General features: G+C 50.6%; 2 protein-coding genes and 2 long non-coding RNA genes across 5 annotated transcripts; 2 read left to right on the forward strand and 2 right to left on the reverse strand.

The window, feature by feature from the left end:
- Positions 1-2,988: 2,988 nt before the first annotated feature.
- On the reverse strand, positions 2,989-8,112 carry LOC122903186. Its single transcript, XR_006383930.1, has 3 exons — positions 7,645-8,112; positions 4,713-5,043; positions 2,989-3,276 (listed from the first exon to the last, which is right to left on the reverse strand). It is a non-coding gene; the product is annotated as an uncharacterized LOC122903186 (long non-coding RNA).
- LOC122903185 (tubulin alpha-3 chain) lies at positions 6,598-12,663 on the forward strand. Of its 2 annotated transcripts, none has more exons than XM_044243762.1 (4): positions 6,598-6,737; positions 7,622-7,770; positions 8,079-8,759; positions 12,240-12,663. In XM_044243762.1, exons 1-4 carry the CDS (start codon positions 6,617-6,619, stop codon positions 12,534-12,536), a joined length of 1,248 nt encoding a protein of 415 aa, XP_044099697.1. In that variant the 5' UTR covers positions 6,598-6,616; the 3' UTR covers positions 12,537-12,663. The 2 variants fall into 2 exon arrangements, with proteins under 2 accessions (XP_044099697.1, XP_044099695.1); XM_044243760.1 differs by having other exon boundaries at positions 6,598-6,733; positions 7,594-7,770.
- On the reverse strand, positions 8,755-11,301 carry LOC122903187. The gene is made up of 3 exons (XR_006383931.1): positions 11,277-11,301; positions 9,099-9,204; positions 8,755-8,859 (listed from the first exon to the last, which is right to left on the reverse strand). It is a non-coding gene; the product is annotated as an uncharacterized LOC122903187 (long non-coding RNA).
- Positions 12,664-14,529: 1,866 nt separating the features above from the next.
- On the forward strand, positions 14,530-17,046 carry THAP7 (THAP domain containing 7). Its single transcript, XM_044243759.1, has 5 exons — positions 14,530-14,560; positions 14,733-14,812; positions 15,235-15,390; positions 15,930-16,070; positions 16,261-17,046. Exons 2-5 carry the CDS (start codon positions 14,733-14,735, stop codon positions 16,823-16,825), a joined length of 942 nt encoding a protein of 313 aa, XP_044099694.1. The 5' UTR covers positions 14,530-14,560; the 3' UTR covers positions 16,826-17,046.
- The last annotated feature ends 241 nt before the right edge of the window (positions 17,047-17,287 follow it).

Consider the following 17,287-nt stretch of genomic DNA (forward strand, 5'->3'; position numbering starts at 1 on the left):
GAGTGAATTGTCGGGTGCCTGACTGGCTCAGTCGGGAGAGTTTGATTTCTGGGTTGTGAGTTCAAGCCCCACAATTACTTAAAAATTCAAAAAAATCTTTAAAAAGGGTGAATTGTAGGTGCGCCTGGGTGGCTCAGTGGGTTAAGCCGCTGCCTTCGGCTCAGGTCATGATCTCAGGGTCCTGGGATCGAGTCCCGCATCGGGCTCTCTGCTCAGCAGGGAGCCTGCTTCCCTCTCTCTCTCTCTGCCTGCCTCTCCATCTGCTTGTGATTTCTCTCTGTCAAATAAATAAATAAAATCTTTTTTTTAAAAAAAAAGGGTGAATTGTATAGTAGGTGAATTATATCTCAAGAAAGCTGTTACCAAAACAAAACAAACCCTATTGTTGGGTCCAGATTGTGTAAAAAACATGTAGAAGTGTATATATGCAGGAAAAAACACTAAAAAGAACCCCAGACATATTAAAATGTTTATTAATGACCCTGGGGTTGTGCCCCAGGTCAGACTCCCTACTCAGCTGAAGTCTGCTTATCTCCCTCTCCCTCTGCTTGTGCTCTCTTTCTCTCTAAAATAATAAATGTTTTTGAAAAATAAAAATAAAATGTGATAGAGGCTATAATTCAATTATTTTTGTGGTACAGTTGGAGCCCTGAGATGGGAGGGTACTATAGACTAAATTGAGTCTTCACCCTCAATTCCTATGTTGAAGCCCCAACCCCCAGTGTGACTGTATTTGGAGATAGGAGGTAACTGATGTTAAATGAGGTCATATGAGTGGGGCCCTAATCTGTTAATATTAGTGTCCTTAAAAAAGAAACACCAGGGCGCCTGGGTGGCTCAGTGGGTTAAGCCGCTGCCTTCGGCTCAGGTCATGATCTCAGGGTCCTGGGATCGAGTCCCGCATCGGGCTCTCTGCTCAGCAGGGAGCCTGCTTCCTCCTCTCTCTCTCTGCCTGCCTCTCTGCCTACTTGTGATCTCTCTCTGTCAAATAAATAAATAAAATCTTTAAAAAAAAAAAAAGAAAGAAACACCAGAGAGCTTTCTCTCTCCTCCACCCCTGTAGGCAGATACAGCAAGAAGGCAGCCTTTAGCAAGTCAGGAAGACAGACCTTGCTTGAGACCAACCCTTCCAGAACTTGACATTGCACTTCTAGCCGCCAGAACTGTGAAAAAATAAACCTCTGTGCTTAAGCTAACCATAAGTCTATGGTGTTTTGTTATGGCAGGTGAGCTAAGATAGAAGGATTCACTCTCCTGGGGAGAAGCAGGGAAGATTGCTCCTAATTTCTGTGACTCTCCCCTGACCTCCCTCTATCTCCCTCCCTCCTGTTGCCAAAGTTGCCTTTCTAAGGGCAGACCTAATCACACTGTTTGCATGTTCCCAAGGCCTACAGAAAAATTCCAGCTCCTCTGTCTTGTGTGTCCCACTGCAGGGGTTGAGTTCTCCATCCTTCTCTAAGAAGAAGATAAGGGTCTGCTCCAACACACTCTGGGGAATCGCCAGAAAGGGTGTGGCATTTGGATGACAAACTGAGAGTATGCCAGAGTTCCTCTTACTCTGCTCTTCTCAAAAATAAATACACATTAGATCCTAAAGAAAGTTGAATCAAGCTTTATGGAATGAAAGACTTTATTCCAAAGTCTCCCAAAATGGACACTGAGCTCCAACCCAGCTCTTGGGGGTGTAGGGGAGGCTGGGGTATACCCTTCCACTCCCTTGTTTCTAGAAACTCAGTTCATATTAAAGAAGGAACCAAATCCCAACTGGTCCCAGGTGCTGGATGGCAAAGGCCTTTCTACACCAGAAATGGGGTGGACAAGAAAGAGGGTGCAGACTTTAGGTAAAAAGCTGGCATCCACCTTGCTAGTTCAGATGAAAGAATGAACACTAGAGGTCAAATCCTCTGCAAGCACCGCTCGACCTGCTAGGGAATGGAGCAGGCCCAAGAGACAGAAATGTTCACTTATTCAAAGGATCATGACCCCACTAGCTCACTCACGGAACAGTTAGTTAGGCATCTAGATGCAGCTGATCAGCACTGTCCCAAACACACAATCACCAGGTGCTCCTAATAAAACCTCTAACCTAAGAAATAGGTTTTTCAGATTCCAAGCCCCCCGAGATAGAGCACACTTCCGTGGATGGGAGGAAGCCACCTCACGTAACAAAGTAACGTCTGTGAACATGACTTCATGAGCTTCCGATCAATAGCGTCCACCTTCTCAGGAGACCCCTGACCCAAATTTTGCCCTTAAAAATCCTCCTTATAAGGCATCAGGAAGTTCGGGACTTTGAGCATTGGTTTCCCATGCTTCTGGGCGGCACCCCACCAATAAATAGTCTATCTTCACGGCGAAAGCTCGGTGCCAGTCCTTTACTGGCTAGCTGGGCAGGGTGAAGCAACTGTCCTTTGGATTGGATGATGGGCAGACCTCCAGGAGGGTGGTCATGTTTGCAAAGACCTGAATCAGGAACAGGCAGATGAATGGGCCTGAGGCTCCAAGTGAGAAGGCGACACAATCTTGACTTGAAGCCATTCGCACGCTGGGGACTTAAACGCATGAAAATGTCCAGTGCCCGACGCAGGGAAAACCACCTAACCTAAAGGCCCAGGAGGCACAAGAACTCTCCGCCTTTGGCTCAGCGGTAGTCTTCCCGCCACAGCCGTATCCAATCTGAAGGCACCATACTCCGCGAGTCAAGCAATGGCCAATCGGAAGCGGGATTCCAGGCTTCGGTCTGCCCCGAGGCGCTGACGACCAGTTGGCGCCTGCGCAGCGGCGGGCCAACCCCCAGCAGTGTGCACAGTCCGGTGGCGGCAGTTGGGCGCGTGGCGTCTGTGGCGGCAGTTGAGGTCGAGTAGCGGCGTTGGGCAGCAGCTGAGCTCACCATGGTAAGACCCCAGGGCCTGGCCTGCCATTGGCAGGACCCCGGCCACTCTTGCTCTGTGGGCGAAGCCCGCCACGTGAGGCGACAGGGAGGGGCAAGACTAGGACGGACGCCGGGACCGGGGTTCCATGGCAGGGGGGCAGGCGTCGGCTGAAGAAGGGGCTGGGGTGCGCAGGGGAGGTCCGGGGCTAAGGGGACGAGCAGATCGTCATCCTCTCGCTTGTCTTCTGGGTGTGTGGGCCTCAAGGGTAGCGGCGACCTGCATCATGGGAGTGTCTGAGGTTGGGGGTAGGGGAGGGCCGGCAGGTGCAGGTGGCGCCTCAGAAATTGTGCCTTGAAGGAGCCAGGTTGGCAGCTGGGTTTTTGGGGTGGCCTCCAATCAGCCTCTGAGAAGACCAGAAATAGCGTTGGGCTTCTGAAGACTGGAGAGTGATTCTCAAATTTTCGGGTCCCAGGACATCCCTACAGTATTACAAGTGATCCAGGACTCCAAGGAGCTTTTGTTTTATGTGGGCTACATCAATAAGCATTTGTCATGTTAGAAATTTAAAACGAGAAGCTAATTTGTTCACTTTGAGGCAGCACATTTTAACATAAATTACAAGTATCCAAGTCAGAATAGCCATAGTTTGTCAACTCTTTGTGGGAAAATAACATTCCAAGGGAAAAGCAGCTAGTTCCGTTGGCAACTCAAAACACACAAGTGCCGTTTCTCAAAGACAGCTGTATTTTAGTAGGTACAAAAGTACTTTATGAATATTTTCTATTTTGTCACAGTTCTTGAGGATAGAGATTTTATTTTTTTTAAAGATATATTTAACTTTAGAGAGAGAACATGTGAGCGGGGGTGGGCCGGTGGTGGGGTGGGGGAGGGAGAGAGAGACTCCTCAAGCAGACTCCCTGATGAACACAGGACTGGATCCCAGGACCCTGCGATCATTAACTGAATTGAAATCAAGAGTCAGACACTTCGGGGGAGAGGGGTGCCTGGGTGACTCAGAGGGCTAAGTCTCTGACTTCACTTCAGCTCAGGTCATGGTCTCAGGGTCCTGGGATTGAGCCCCGCATCAGGCGCTCTGCTTAGCAGGGAGCCTGCTAACCCCTCTCTCTCTGCCTGCCTCTCTGCCTACTTGTGATCGATCTCTCTCTCTCTTTCTCTCTCAAATAAAATCTTAAAAGAGTCAGATGCTTGGGTCACCTAGGTGTCTCAGTTGGTTAAGTAGCTGCCTTTGGGTCAGCTCATGATCCCAAGGTCTAGGGATTGAGTCCTACATCCGTCTCCCTGCTTCTTCCTCTGCCTGCTCTGCCTACTGCTCCCCCTGCTTGTGTGTGTGCTCTCTCTCTGACAAATAAGTAAATCTTGTAAAATAAATAAAATAGGGGACTGTGGGTGACTCAGTCAAGTATCCTTCTTGGGCTCAGTCATGATCCCAGGGTCCTGGGATTGGCTCCCTGCTCCGCGGGAAGTGTGCTTCTCCCTCTCCCACTCTGCTTGTGTTCCCTCTCTTACTGTGGCTCTCTCTGTCAAATGAAATTTTAAAAAATATAAAAGTAAAAAATAAAAAAAATTAAAAATCTGCTTAAAAATTAAAAAGAGATGCTTAACTGACTGAGCCACCCAGCTGCCCCAAGGTTGGAGATTTTATAAAATCAATAATCATTTTTGCTTCATCATGAACATTCTTAAATGAAATTGGCCAATTGATCTTCTTTTTTTGTGTCTTTTTACTGTGAGTGCATAAATGTGAGAAATCTAACGAACACTGGTACAGTTTGGTGCCACTACCTTGATTTGTGCTCAAGCGCCAGCAGTTTTACCCACCTCTAATTATGCACCATCAATGCAGTTGTGAACATGATGAGGAGGACTGGTCACCTTAGCAGTCCCGACTATGATATTGCTTTAATTTCCATGTATCCTGAACAGGTATATGGATCTCCAGTGGCTTGGCAACTCCAGATAACTTTGAGGACTGTTGCTGGGTAGGGGATCAATAGAAACAATAGATTATTGATAGGAGGAAACATAGTTTTATTGTAAAGTAAAGGAATGAGGAGAGCTTCTGCACATTTGCTGGCTGGAAGTTGTGAAGCTTCTGGGTAAGTAGGGAACGAGGTTATCTGGTAATATGAAGAGAGCAGTTGGACTGGAGCTTGAAAAGAACACAGGAAGTTTCAAATAATTTTTTTCAGTGAGGAGATAAAGCTGACTAAAGAAATGTAAGATTTTAATGATCCAGCTGAGGTTGGCAATGAATTTATAATGGCTTTCTGTTGAAAGCTAGGAATGGGGGCGCCTGGGTGGCACAGTGGGTTAAAGCCTCTGCCTTCAGCTCGGGTCATGATCCCAGGGTCCTGGGGATCAAACCCCACCTTGGGCTCTCTGCTCAGCAGGGAGCCTGCCTCTCTGCCTACTTGTGATCTCTGTCAAATAAATAAGTAAAATCTTTAAAAAAAAAAAAAAAAAAGCTAGGAATGATTTCCTGACTGCTTTTGATTTGTTTCATTGGTTAGATAATCAGATGAAAGTGGCCTTGGAGATCACCTAGCACATTGCCCCCCCCCCACTTTTTAAAGATTTTTAAAATGTATTTGTCAGAGTGAATGGATGAGCACAAGCAGGGGGAGTGGCAGGCAGAGGGAGAAGCAGGCTCTCTGCCAAGCAAGGAGCCTGATGCAGGACTCTATCCCAGGACCCTGGGATCATGATTAATGACTGTGCAGTTAGGTTCCTGGCAGGAAAGGTATGATGCAGTCAAAATATGTACTTTGAAGAAAATCTTTAAAAAGGTACCATCTATAAAGCTATGGGCAGGGTCTAAGGAAACCACCAACAGACAGTGCAATGTTGTAGCACTTGTGATGTCTGGTAGCCTTTAACTCCTAGCTTTGAAGGTGAAATGAGGGAGCGGTTACTGGAAGTTAAGAAGGTAGCTTTATCAAAAGCACTGTCTGCTAAAAGTTTCTGGCCTTGATAAACACTCAAGGAACCCATGGAAGTATGGCAGGAGGGAGCCAGGAAGTGAGCACCCTGACCACACTGTCCTCTAACCTCCCTGTCTCCTGCTGATGCCTGCCACTGGCTAAAGCAACCAGAAGCCAGGGGCAAAGCAGCCCTTTTAATGTAGTCCACATGGGTCAGCCTCCCTGAACACAAACCTAGACGGAGAAAAATAGAGGATATATGTAGATGGGTAGATAGAAGACACACATACAGTGACCAGTGGCACCTGAGCTGTGGTAACCTGTGTGCTAGTCCACTTGTCCCTCCATGAATCTATGTTACCTGTTACCCGGTCTTTGGACAGGACAGCATCAAGAACTAATGTTCTTTAGAGACTAAGTATGACTAGGGACAATGCAGAGCTTATTATTGACAGGACACATATGGTCGCAAACACTTTTGTATAGGGGCTAAGTCTGGAACTTAGTAGCTAGGGTGGTTTAGAGCATCTTAGTTTTCACAGTGACAAAAGGGTCACATAAGCCTTCTGGGAAAGGCTTGTAAATGATTTAGATGTTGAAACATATATATGTATATATATGTTATTATGTTTTGCATGCCATATAGTCTCGACTGCCTAAAAAACAAGGAGGTCTCAAGGTTTGTGTTCTGGTTCCCAGCGCGAGTGCATCTCTATCCACGTGGGGCAGGCAGGTGTCCAGATCGGCAATGCCTGCTGGGAATTGTACTGCCTTGAACATGGAATTCAGCCTGACGGTCAGATGCCAAGTGACAAAACCATCGGCGGTGGGGATGACTCCTTCAACACGTTCTTCAGCGAGACTGGGGCTGGCAAGCATGTGCCCAGGGCGGTGTTTGTGGACCTGGAGCCCACCGTGGTCGGTAGGTACTGGGGCACTTGGGCAGCTTTCCTGGGACAGTGAGTCTCCCTAAAGCCCCACCCACATCCCCTGTGCTCCTTTGAATCCTTCCCCAGAAAGGATGGGACACACGAGTATATGCCTGTGACTGTGTTAGATGAGAAACTACAGGGTGAGTGCTTCAGGTGTCTTTGGCACCGAGGCTCCTAATGCAGGAGAACCTAATATCCAGGAAAAAGAGGCTGGTAATAGATTCACTCGAGGCCCTCTCAGACCCAGGCAGGTGGTTGTGTAGACCAAGGTACAGGGTGCCCGGTCACGGGTCCTTCGTTAACGCTGCCCACAAGGTGTTGCTGGTGCACAAGGGTCTTGACCTGCATCTTAGACGCAGAAGGTAAATAGAGAACATTCCTTGGGATCCACCAGCTGAGAAGCCTGAGGTGGTGGCCAGGGAGAGCTGCAGAGACGCACCTTTCATGGCCACCCAGGAGGAGACAGAATGCCAGCCTGAAGTCTGTGAGCCACAGGCCACCTAGGGTGCCCTGTCGGGACTGCCTGGCAGAAGTCACGCTGACCTGGTGACTGTCTAATATGTAAGGGCTTCTTAGGCACACTGTTGCTGTAGCTACAGCTGGGAAGAAATAATCGCGTGTGTGCAGGTGTGAGCTTTTTCCCTTCTTTGGGAACCGGTCAGACTTTGTACCTCCAGTTGACTTTCCCCGCTAGGGCCACAGATCGCAGCTGTGGTCTGCACGTCACAGAGAGACATTTCCTGTGAGACACTGACACTGCTGACCCCCAAGGCCCAGCATGTGCATGGTAGATGCAACGGGTCCCCGAATCCCTCCCTCTTGGTGAGTTAACAACAGGCCTGAAAGACACGCGTCCCACGCATCCTCTTTGTAGATGAAGTGCGCACGGGGACCTACCGGCAGCTCTTCCACCCGGAGCAGCTGATCACCGGGAAGGAGGACGCAGCCAATAATTACGCCAGAGGCCACTATACCATCGGCAAGGAGATCGTCGACCTGGTCCTGGACCGGATCCGCAAACTGGTAAGAGGGCGTCCTGCGGACATTGCCCTGGACGGGAGGGCGGGTGGGGATGGGGACCTCAAGGTCACTCTGGCCAAACCCCAGGCCAGAATCTTGAGTCCCCGTCTTCCTTCACGGGTGGCTTCGTGCGTCCATCATCCATCCATCTTAACGTCCGCCTTGCTTTGCTTCTGAGTGTCCCGCGTGTGCGCTGTGGACGATTCGAACGCGTAGCGTCCTGCAGAGGAAAAGAGGAGTGACCGTGGCTCGCTGGAGGTCGGCGGTGTGGCTTCTGCAGGCGCTGACCCGCGGTCTGTGATTTCTCTCAGGCGGATCTGTGCACGGGGCTGCAGGGCTTCCTCATCTTCCACAGTTTCGGGGGCGGCACCGGCTCTGGGTTCGCGTCTCTGCTCATGGAGCGGCTGTCGGTGGACTACGGCAAGAAGTCCAAGCTGGAATTTGCCATTTACCCAGCTCCCCAGGTGTCCACGGCCGTGGTGGAGCCCTACAACTCCATCCTGACCACCCACACGACCCTGGAGCATTCCGACTGTGCCTTCATGGTGGACAACGAAGCCATCTACGACATATGTCGGCGCAACCTGGATATCGAGCGGCCCACGTACACCAACCTCAATCGTCTGATCGGGCAGATCGTGTCCTCCATCACGGCCTCCCTGCGATTCGATGGGGCCCTGAACGTGGACTTGACGGAATTCCAGACCAACCTGGTCCCGTACCCCCGCATCCACTTTCCCCTGGCCACGTACGCCCCGGTCATCTCTGCCGAGAAGGCCTACCACGAGCAGCTGTCTGTGGCTGAGATCACCAATGCCTGCTTCGAGCCGGCCAACCAGATGGTCAAGTGTGACCCTCGGCATGGCAAGTACATGGCCTGCTGCATGTTGTACAGGGGGGACGTGGTCCCGAAAGATGTCAACGCAGCCATCGCCACCATCAAGACCAAGCGCACCATCCAGTTTGTGGATTGGTGCCCGACTGGATTTAAGGTAGGACTGGGCGATGCAGAGTGGTTTTTACCTGTCAGCAGCAGCAGACCCAGCACAGCATGCCCTTTGTGGAGAATACCCCTGTTCCATGGCAGCTAGGCTGCAAGGAAAACAAGTTTAGGAATTTGCTAAGGGCATATCAACTACTTCATGTATCCTTATTTCTTAGAACCACCCTATAAAGTTTCCCAGGGTAGTATTACTGACATCTTACAGTGTAAAGACTGAGCTGAACAGCTGTTAGTATCTTAAAGGCCCCATGGGCAGCAAGTGATGCAGAGCGCATCAGAGACAGTCTGACTGTATGTCTGGTCTCTCCACATTTCTCTCTTTGCTTACCTGAGTTTGTTAGGTCTGTGGTGTTTTGTATTAGAAATAGTGTTGTTTAGACTTTACATAACTTCAGACATCTCTGTTCACTGCAGTTTAGGCAAAACTTACAGATCTGTAAGCAGAATTTTAAATTGGTTACACAGTGTTTACTGTAGGGGCTGACGAGTTCACTCTTGTTTCTCTAAACCACACTGGGAATGCTGGGTCGTACGTGATCACATTGATAATAAATAGGTGGCTCCTTCAACTCTGCTTAGTTTCATAGTGAAATGTCTGCCAAGAAAAAGGGAACATGTCTTGGAAGCCAAATAACAGATTGTCAGGCTCTAGACCTATTATGATAATGCAGCTAAGTGCCTCACTATGCCTGGATTTGAGAACTCTGTGCCCTTTGTAGTTAAAAGTGGTTGTTCACCCTTGGGTTTCTGCACTTTACAAAGCTGTGGACCCTCCTATTTGTATGTCCTGATGATTTCTTTTTTTTTTTTTTTTTTAAGATTTTATTTATTTATTTGACAGAGAGAAATCACAAGTAGGCAGAGAGAGAGAGAGAGAGGAAAGCAGGCAAGGTCACAAGGCAACCCCCACAGTGCCTCCCAGGTGAAGCTGCCTTGAATATCCTTACCTTCTGAAGGTTACAGTGACTGAAAGAGAACTTCTTCCACCCAAGTCAAGAACTTGGCAATTAGATGCGTGGAATAGATTTAAACTTTGACCTCTAACTTCTAAGGTCTGCAAACTTCTCATGTAAGATTTGTGGCTATTTCCAATTGGTGAAACCTGTCATAAAGTTTACCCTTTCCTATGAGTCACTTTAAATCCATCATTTTTATGCCATCAGAGATGATCTGTATCAAGGTATCTGACATAGAAAAAGTGGGGGCTGACAGGGCCAGACAGATTCAACTTCTGTGCAGTTACAGGTTAGCTACAGCCATTCCAAATGGGACCAGATGACACACATTTCTTCTGCTTCTCATCATTTTCAATCTGAAATAACTGGAATGTACAGCTCTCCAAACACCTTCAGAAATCATCAGGACAGGGCGCCTGGGTGGCTCAGTGGGTTAAGCCGCTGCCTTCGGCTCAGGTCATGATCCTGGGGTCCTGGGATCGAGTCCCACATCGGGCTCTCCGCTCAGCTCCCTCTCCTGAATCTCTGGCTCCTGTGAACCAGCATGAAGGCCAGTCTGTGAGGAGGTACAGAAAGCTATGGCTTTTTTTTTTTTTTTTTTAAAGATTTTATTTATTTATTTGACAGATCACATGAGCAGAGAGGCAGGCAGAGAGAGAGGGGGAAGCAGGCTCCCTGCTGAGCAGAGAAGTCCCATGTGGGGCTTGATCCCAGGACCCTGAGGTCACGACTTGAGCCAAAGGCAGAAGCTTAAGCCACTGAGCCACTCAGGCTCACTAAAGCCATAGCTTTACTGGGTAAAGCTCAGTAAAAGCCATAGCTTTTATTGTTCCTACAGAAGACAGGCCAGCCTCAGAGGGACTATATTGCATTCTTATTGCTCTAAGCTCTTTGTCAGCTGGAGTGTGGTTACATTCTGTGTTCTCTAACCATTTACTCAGGGATACACAATATTCTCTGTTTAAATGTTTAGTTTTTTATTATAAAAATGCATATATGTAGCAAAATATTAAAACACTACAGAAGGCTGAAAAGCTAAAGTCCTCTTCCCCTTCCCTGGAGCTTGCTTTGTTCTTCATTCTGTGTATTTTCAAAGGAATTTATACTTTTTGTGTTCTGGGTGATGTCGAGGCCAGCAATAGGGGCAAAGAATGCAAGTTCTTGTCAGTACAGAGTTGACTCAGTACACACAAGCCAAAGAAAGCAGGGAATTGGTGGCACTCCCACTTGGGAGGGACTAGCTGGCCTGTCCTTAAGAGTTGTGGGAGGACACCCCTACCCCCTGGTCAAGGTCTGGGCCCATGTCTCTCCCCATAACAATTCTGGAGACTGGCTGTGTCCCTAGCTGCTGCTAACTGCTATGTGCTCACCAAGACACTGCCTCAGCACACTCCCAGGTGTTTATCCTCCTGCACAATGATGTTCCCTTAGCCATCAATGGCTCTAGCCTGTTTTGTTACCCCAGAGTAAAAATACCTAGGGTTATTTCTAAGCATAAATACTCACATAGTAACCAACTTGCTTTTCTTTTTGCCAAGTATATAATATACCTTGAGGGGTGCCTGGGTGGCTCAGTCGTTAAGTGTGTGCCTTCGGCTAAGGTCATGATGCCAGGGTCCTGGGATTGAGCTCTCTGCATCAGACTCCTTGCTCCACGGGGAGCCTGCTTCTCTCTCTTCCACTCCCTCTGCTGTGTTCCTTCTCTCCCTGTGTCTTGTTCTGTCAAATAAATAAATAAAATCTTAAAATATATATATATATACACACACATATATATACACCTTGAACATGTTTATATGCCAAGACACAGTTCTTATTCTTTTTCATGACCACAGTGTTTCACTAAAGGTCTATAAAAATTTAGTTTGCCATGGTGGACATTTGTTTCCAGTTTTGTTTAAAGAGTTTATTTATTTATTTGACAGAGACAGAGATCACAAGTAGGCAGAGAGGCAGGCAGAGAGAGAGGGGGAAGCAGGCTCCCAACTGAGCAGAGCTGGATGAGGCCTTCATCCCAGAACCCTGAGATCATGACCTGAGCCAAAGGCAGAGGTTTAACCCACTGAGCCACCCAGGCACCTGCCATTAGTACTTTAAATACATAAAAATGTTCATACTTGTAGCTTTGTGCTCTTGTGTGGGTAAATCTAAGAACTGAAAGCATACAGTCAAAGGATGTTAAATTCTTATCAGTACTGTCAAAAAATAAAGTACCAGTTATACAGGAATCATTTAAATTGGGTCCACAGCTCATTTTTAAAAGCAAGCTACTGGAGAGTCTGGGTGGCTTAGTTGGTTAAGCATCTGCCTTTGGCTCCGGTCATGGTCCCAGGGTCCTGGGACGGAGCCCCACGTTGGGCTCCCTGGTCGTCGGGGAGTCTGCTTCTTCTGCCTGCTACTCCCCCGACCTGTGTGCTCTGTCAGATAAGTAAATAAAATTAAAAAAAAAACCAACAACAACTATCTTTTCTGAGGCCACATTATAATCGCCATATGTTCCCTTTCTCTTGCAGGTGGGCATCAACTACCAACCCCCCACTGTCGTCCCCGGGGGTGACCTGGCCAAGGTGCAGCGGGCCGTGTGCATGCTGAGCAACACGACCGCCATTGCCGAGGCCTGGGCCCGCCTGGACCATAAGTTTGACCTCATGTACGCAAAGCGAGCCTTTGTGCACTGGTACGTGGGGGAAGGCATGGAGGAAGGGGAGTTCTCTGAGGCCCGGGAGGACCTGGCAGCTCTAGAGAAAGATTATGAAGAGGTGGGTGTGGATTCTGTGGAAGCAGAGGCCGAAGAAGGGGAAGAGTACTGAATGGGAGTGCACCTGGCTACCATCCCTTTGTATCGCCCCCCCTATAACATTACAAGATATGTTTACCTATTAAAGTTTCTGTATTGAAGCATCGTGTCCCTTGTGCTGCACCTTGACAGAATGCCCGATCCAGATACCTGCCTTTTCAAAGTGCATTTCCAGGGGGAAAAACATGTTTCCTCTCAAAAAAATTAAGCATGTTCGTATGTTTAGTTATCACTTTACCCCTAGAAGGAAGGCTTCAAAAGGCATGGTGGAGGGAATTCGAAAAAAATGCTTTGGTTATTCTTAAATCTCTCACTTACTCTTGGTGTTCCTTTGGAGAATGAAATAGTAATGTTTTTTTTTCCCCTAAATGTGGAGCGCCTACTTTCACCAAGTCGTGTGGGAGGGACCAAGGAGGCAGCTCCACCCTAGCGCAAACGCATTTACTGAGGCTGTTTCCAGCAAGGTCTTTTTGGGGGAGGGAGGATAACTGGTCTGTTTTAAATCTTTTTTTTTTTTTTTTCTTTTAACGTTATCTATTTGAGAGTGAGGAAGTGAGTACCAGCAGGAGTAAGGAGGGGGTGGGTGGGGAGAGGGAAAAGCAGGCTCCCTACTGAGCAGGGAGCCCAAAGATCAGGCCCTGAGCTGAAGGCAGATGCTTAACTGACTGAGCCACCAAGGCGCCCGTTTGTTTTAAAAATTTATACATCTTCACTTTTGAAAAAAAGACTCCAAGCAGGAGGGGGAGGGAAAATCCCAAGCCAACTCTGCGCTGAGCGCAAAGCCCAGGTGGGGCTCCATCTCAGGAGCCTGAGATCATGACCTAAGCCAAACCAAGAGCAGAATGCTCAACTGACTGGGACACCCAGGCGCTCCTAAGGCCTTTGTTTTTGTTTTTAAAGATTTTATTTATTTGAGAGAGAGCATGAGAGGTAATAAGGTCAGATAGAGAAGGAGCCTCCCCATGAAGGAGGGAGCCTGATGCGGGACCCGATCCAGGACTCTGGGATCAGGATCTGAGCTGAAAGCAGTCGCTTAACCAACTGAGCCACCCAGGCGCCCAGCCTTTTTTTTTTTCTTTTCTTTTTTTTTTTTTTTTTTTAAAGATTCTGTTTATTTGAGAGAGAGAGGGAGCATGAAAGGGGCGATGGGGGCGCCAGGGTGGCTCAGTGGGTTAAAGCCTCTGCCTTCAGCTCAGGTCATGATCCCAGGGTGCTGGAATCGAGCCCCGCATCGGGCTCTCTGCTGGGGAGGGAGCCTGCTTCCCCCTTCTCTCTGCCTGTCTCTCTCTGTCTACTACTTGTGATCTCTGTCAAATAAATAAATAAAATCTTTAAAAAGAAGAAAAAAGAAAGGGGCGATGAGCAGAGGGCCTGATGTGGGACTTGATCCTGGGACTCCAGAACCATGACCCGAGCCGAAGGCAGCTGCTCAACCAACTGAGCCACCCACGTGCCCCCAGCCTTTGTTTTTATCCCTAACTCAGCTGCCTCCCTGCCTCAAGGAACAAGAAAACCTTCTGCCCACTTACATTTTCCCAAAATGTGACCAGGGCCCACCGCACACCCATCCAATTTATAGGCACCTTTCCCGGAGTAAGCTATGAGCACTGGACTTTGTCAGGTTCTTTGGGATCACGCATCGTGGCCCCTTTCTGTTCTCGCTGGAGTTAACTTTCTTGCAGTCTAGGCTTTACTGGGAGCCAGCGTGAGTCCCAGGACCCTGCCAGCTTCCCGCTTCCCCGCCGCCAGAGCTGTAGGCCGGGACTCTGCGCCGCCAAGCGAAACCGCTCCTTCGGCGCCTAGATGCTAAGGGCCAAGAGCTAGCCGGAAAGACAAAGAGAGGCCCCTGTGTGTGACGGCGCACGCATTCAGGTAGGCTGGGACAGCGCAGATCCGGCGGCGATCATACGCTCCCGCCGCTTCCGGGGCCCGCCCCGCCCCTCGGGCCAACGCCCCGCTCTTCTGAGTCTCTATGGTACCAACTTCCACCGCGCGCCACTCCTCGCGAGACTTCGGCGGCGCAGCAATGGCGAGATCGTGAGTGCCGCTGACGGGAGTCAGGAGAACGGGCTGGGACGGGGCTCGGGCGAGATCGGGCCGGGGGAGACCCGACAGGCCAGGGCCGCCTGGAGCGGAGCGGCGGCTGGGGGCGCGAGGCCCCTTGGGGCCGGGACAGCCACCCACGACCAAGCTCCCGCCTCTTCCCCAGATGCCGCGTCACTGCTCCGCCGCCGGCTGCTGCACACGGGACACGCGCGAGACGCGCAACCGCGGCATCTCTTTCCACAGGTCAGCGCGCGTGCGTGCTGGCGCGGGAAGGTTAACGTGCGCATGCGCCCGTTTTCCCTCTTCGTGGAGACACGATTGCGCATGTGCATCCTCTCTTTGGCGCGAGGCTTGTACTTGTAGATGGGAAAGGGTGAAAGGGGCGGTGCCGGTGCGACTTAGCCTAGGTGGGAGAGGAAGCACGGGAGATCACCAGCCTGGGGCCTTATGTTCTGTGACTCTTACCGGCTAGGTGGTACTAAGGAAGTTGCTCTCCTTGAGGCTTGTTTCCTCATCTGGGCTTGGGAGGACGGTGTTTACCTGGAGAGGTGAAGGGAGGTCTGGTGGTGGTATGTGCAGGACCAGCCCTTGCCGTCTGGAGAGCATGAGCACCTGGAGCCCAGGGTTGCAGACACCCTGGTGCTCACTGGTCTGTGGCTCCACAGACTTCCCAAGAAGGACAACCCGCGGCGAGGCTTGTGGCTGGCCAACTGCCAGCGGCTGGACCCCAGCGGCCAGGGCCTGTGGGACCCGGCTTCCGAGTACATCTACTTCTGCTCCAAACACTTCGAGGAAAACTGCTTTGAGCTGGTGGGAATCAGGTGAGCTTCCTTGGCAAGCATCACTGGGGCAGGGTTTGAACCATCAGAGTGGCTGGCCGATTGGGGCAGCTCTAGGGCCAGGAGAGGAGGATCCTGGAGTCACTCGCTGGCGGACAGACAGACCTGGTTCCCAGTGTGGCTGCATCTTTCCAGCTTTGTACCTCAGTGACCGTAAGACCCATCCCCTCAGGATAACTGTGCCAGTGACAAGGGAGAAAAACATTAGCTTTTTTAGAGGTTGTTCCTTAGGACCTAAGTCCTCCCAGCAAGTCCACAATGAAATAACACTTTTGGCTGGTCAGCCTAGCTCTGGTGCAGCTTTTCTACACACCAAAACTTCGAGGAAGAGAATAGTGTAACTCTTACCTAACTTGGTTTTCCCTAAATTAAGTGCTTGCAACATGCCTACCCACCTCCTGTAGCGCTAGTGTGGGAGAGCCTGATCTGGGGCGCTGGGGGCCTGCTAGCTCTGTGCCCTGCAGGTTGCCCTGGGTGGCAGGATGTGTTGTCCATCTCATCCAGGCTGCTTTCCCCCACAGCGGGTATCACAGGCTGAAGGAGGGGGCAGTTCCCACAATATTTGAGTCTTTCTCCAAGTTACGCCGGACAACCAAGACCAAGGGGCACAGTTACCCACCTGGCCCCCCCGACGTCAGCCGACTCCGGCGATGCAGGAAGCGGTATGTGTTCTGTGGGTGGAGGGTGCCTTGCTCCAATCCCAAGCCTGAGAGACGGGTTTATTTAGTTTGCCAGCAATCTTGCTGGACAGGGTTCTGAGCCAGCAGAGTGGGGTCGGTGGGCTGGTGAAGTGGGGTCTGGCAAGGCCTTGGCCTGGCCTATTAGTCTCTCTCTCTCTCTCTCTCCTCTCAGCTGCTCTGAGGGCCGAGGGCCCACGACTCCATTTTCTCCACCTCCCCCTGCTGATGTCACCTGCTTTCCTGTGGAAGAGGCTTCGGCTCCTGCCGCTTTGCCTGCCTCCCCTACTGGGAGGCTGGAGGCTGGCCTCAGCAGCCCCTTCTCAGACCTCCTGGGGCCCCTGGGTGCCCAGGCAGATGAAGCAGGCTGCAGCGCCCAACCCTCACCGGAGCGGGAACCAGAGAGACAGCCGTCCCCACTCGAGCCACGGCCCGTCTCACCCTCGGCCTATATGCTGCGCCTCCCACCCCCAGCTGGCGCCTACATCCAGAACGAGCACAGTTACCAGGTGGGCAGCGCCCTGCTCTGGAAGCGGCGGGCTGAGGCCGCACTTGATGCCCTGGACAAGGCCCAGCGCCAGCTGCAGGCCTGCAAGCGTCGAGAGCAGCGCCTGCGGCTACGGCTCAGCAAACTGCAGCAGGAGCGGGCACGGGAGAAGCGGGCACAGGCAGATGCCCGCCAGACTCTGAAGGAGCATGTGCAGGACTTTGCCATGCAGCTGAGCAGCAGCATGGCATGAGTGAGGGACTGTCAGCCCCAGGGCTGACATGAAGGGCTGCCTTGTGGGGCTTCAGCCTCATCCTCCCTCAGAATCCACCTGGAAAGGGACCCAGTCCGAGCTGTGTCCACCAGACCTGCCAGATGCCATAATAAAGTGGATTCTAGGAAGCCCTGCTATCTGGCTCAGCTGGGGCTGGGGCCCTACCCCTGGAGTCTGAGCTCTCAAGCTACGGAAAGCAAGAAGTCCAGCTCTTTTCTGCCTCTCCTCCTGCAACTCCAGGCCCCCCAGGATTTTCTGAGGGACAGGATGGTGTGAGCAGAGGCCAGGGGCAGCACTAGGAATCCTCTTCTTGGTACCTGAACAGCCCAGACTTAAGCAGTCTCACCTCTCTGAAAAAAACACCCATGAAACCCAGGCCAGATTCAGTTTGCAAGGACACCTGCATGGCTTCCATCCACTGGCCTGGTTGGCCCAGCATAG

Source organism: Neovison vison, chromosome 3 (assembly GCF_020171115.1).
Source record: "Neovison vison isolate M4711 chromosome 3, ASM_NN_V1, whole genome shotgun sequence".
NCBI lineage: Eukaryota > Metazoa > Chordata > Mammalia > Carnivora > Mustelidae > Neogale > Neogale vison.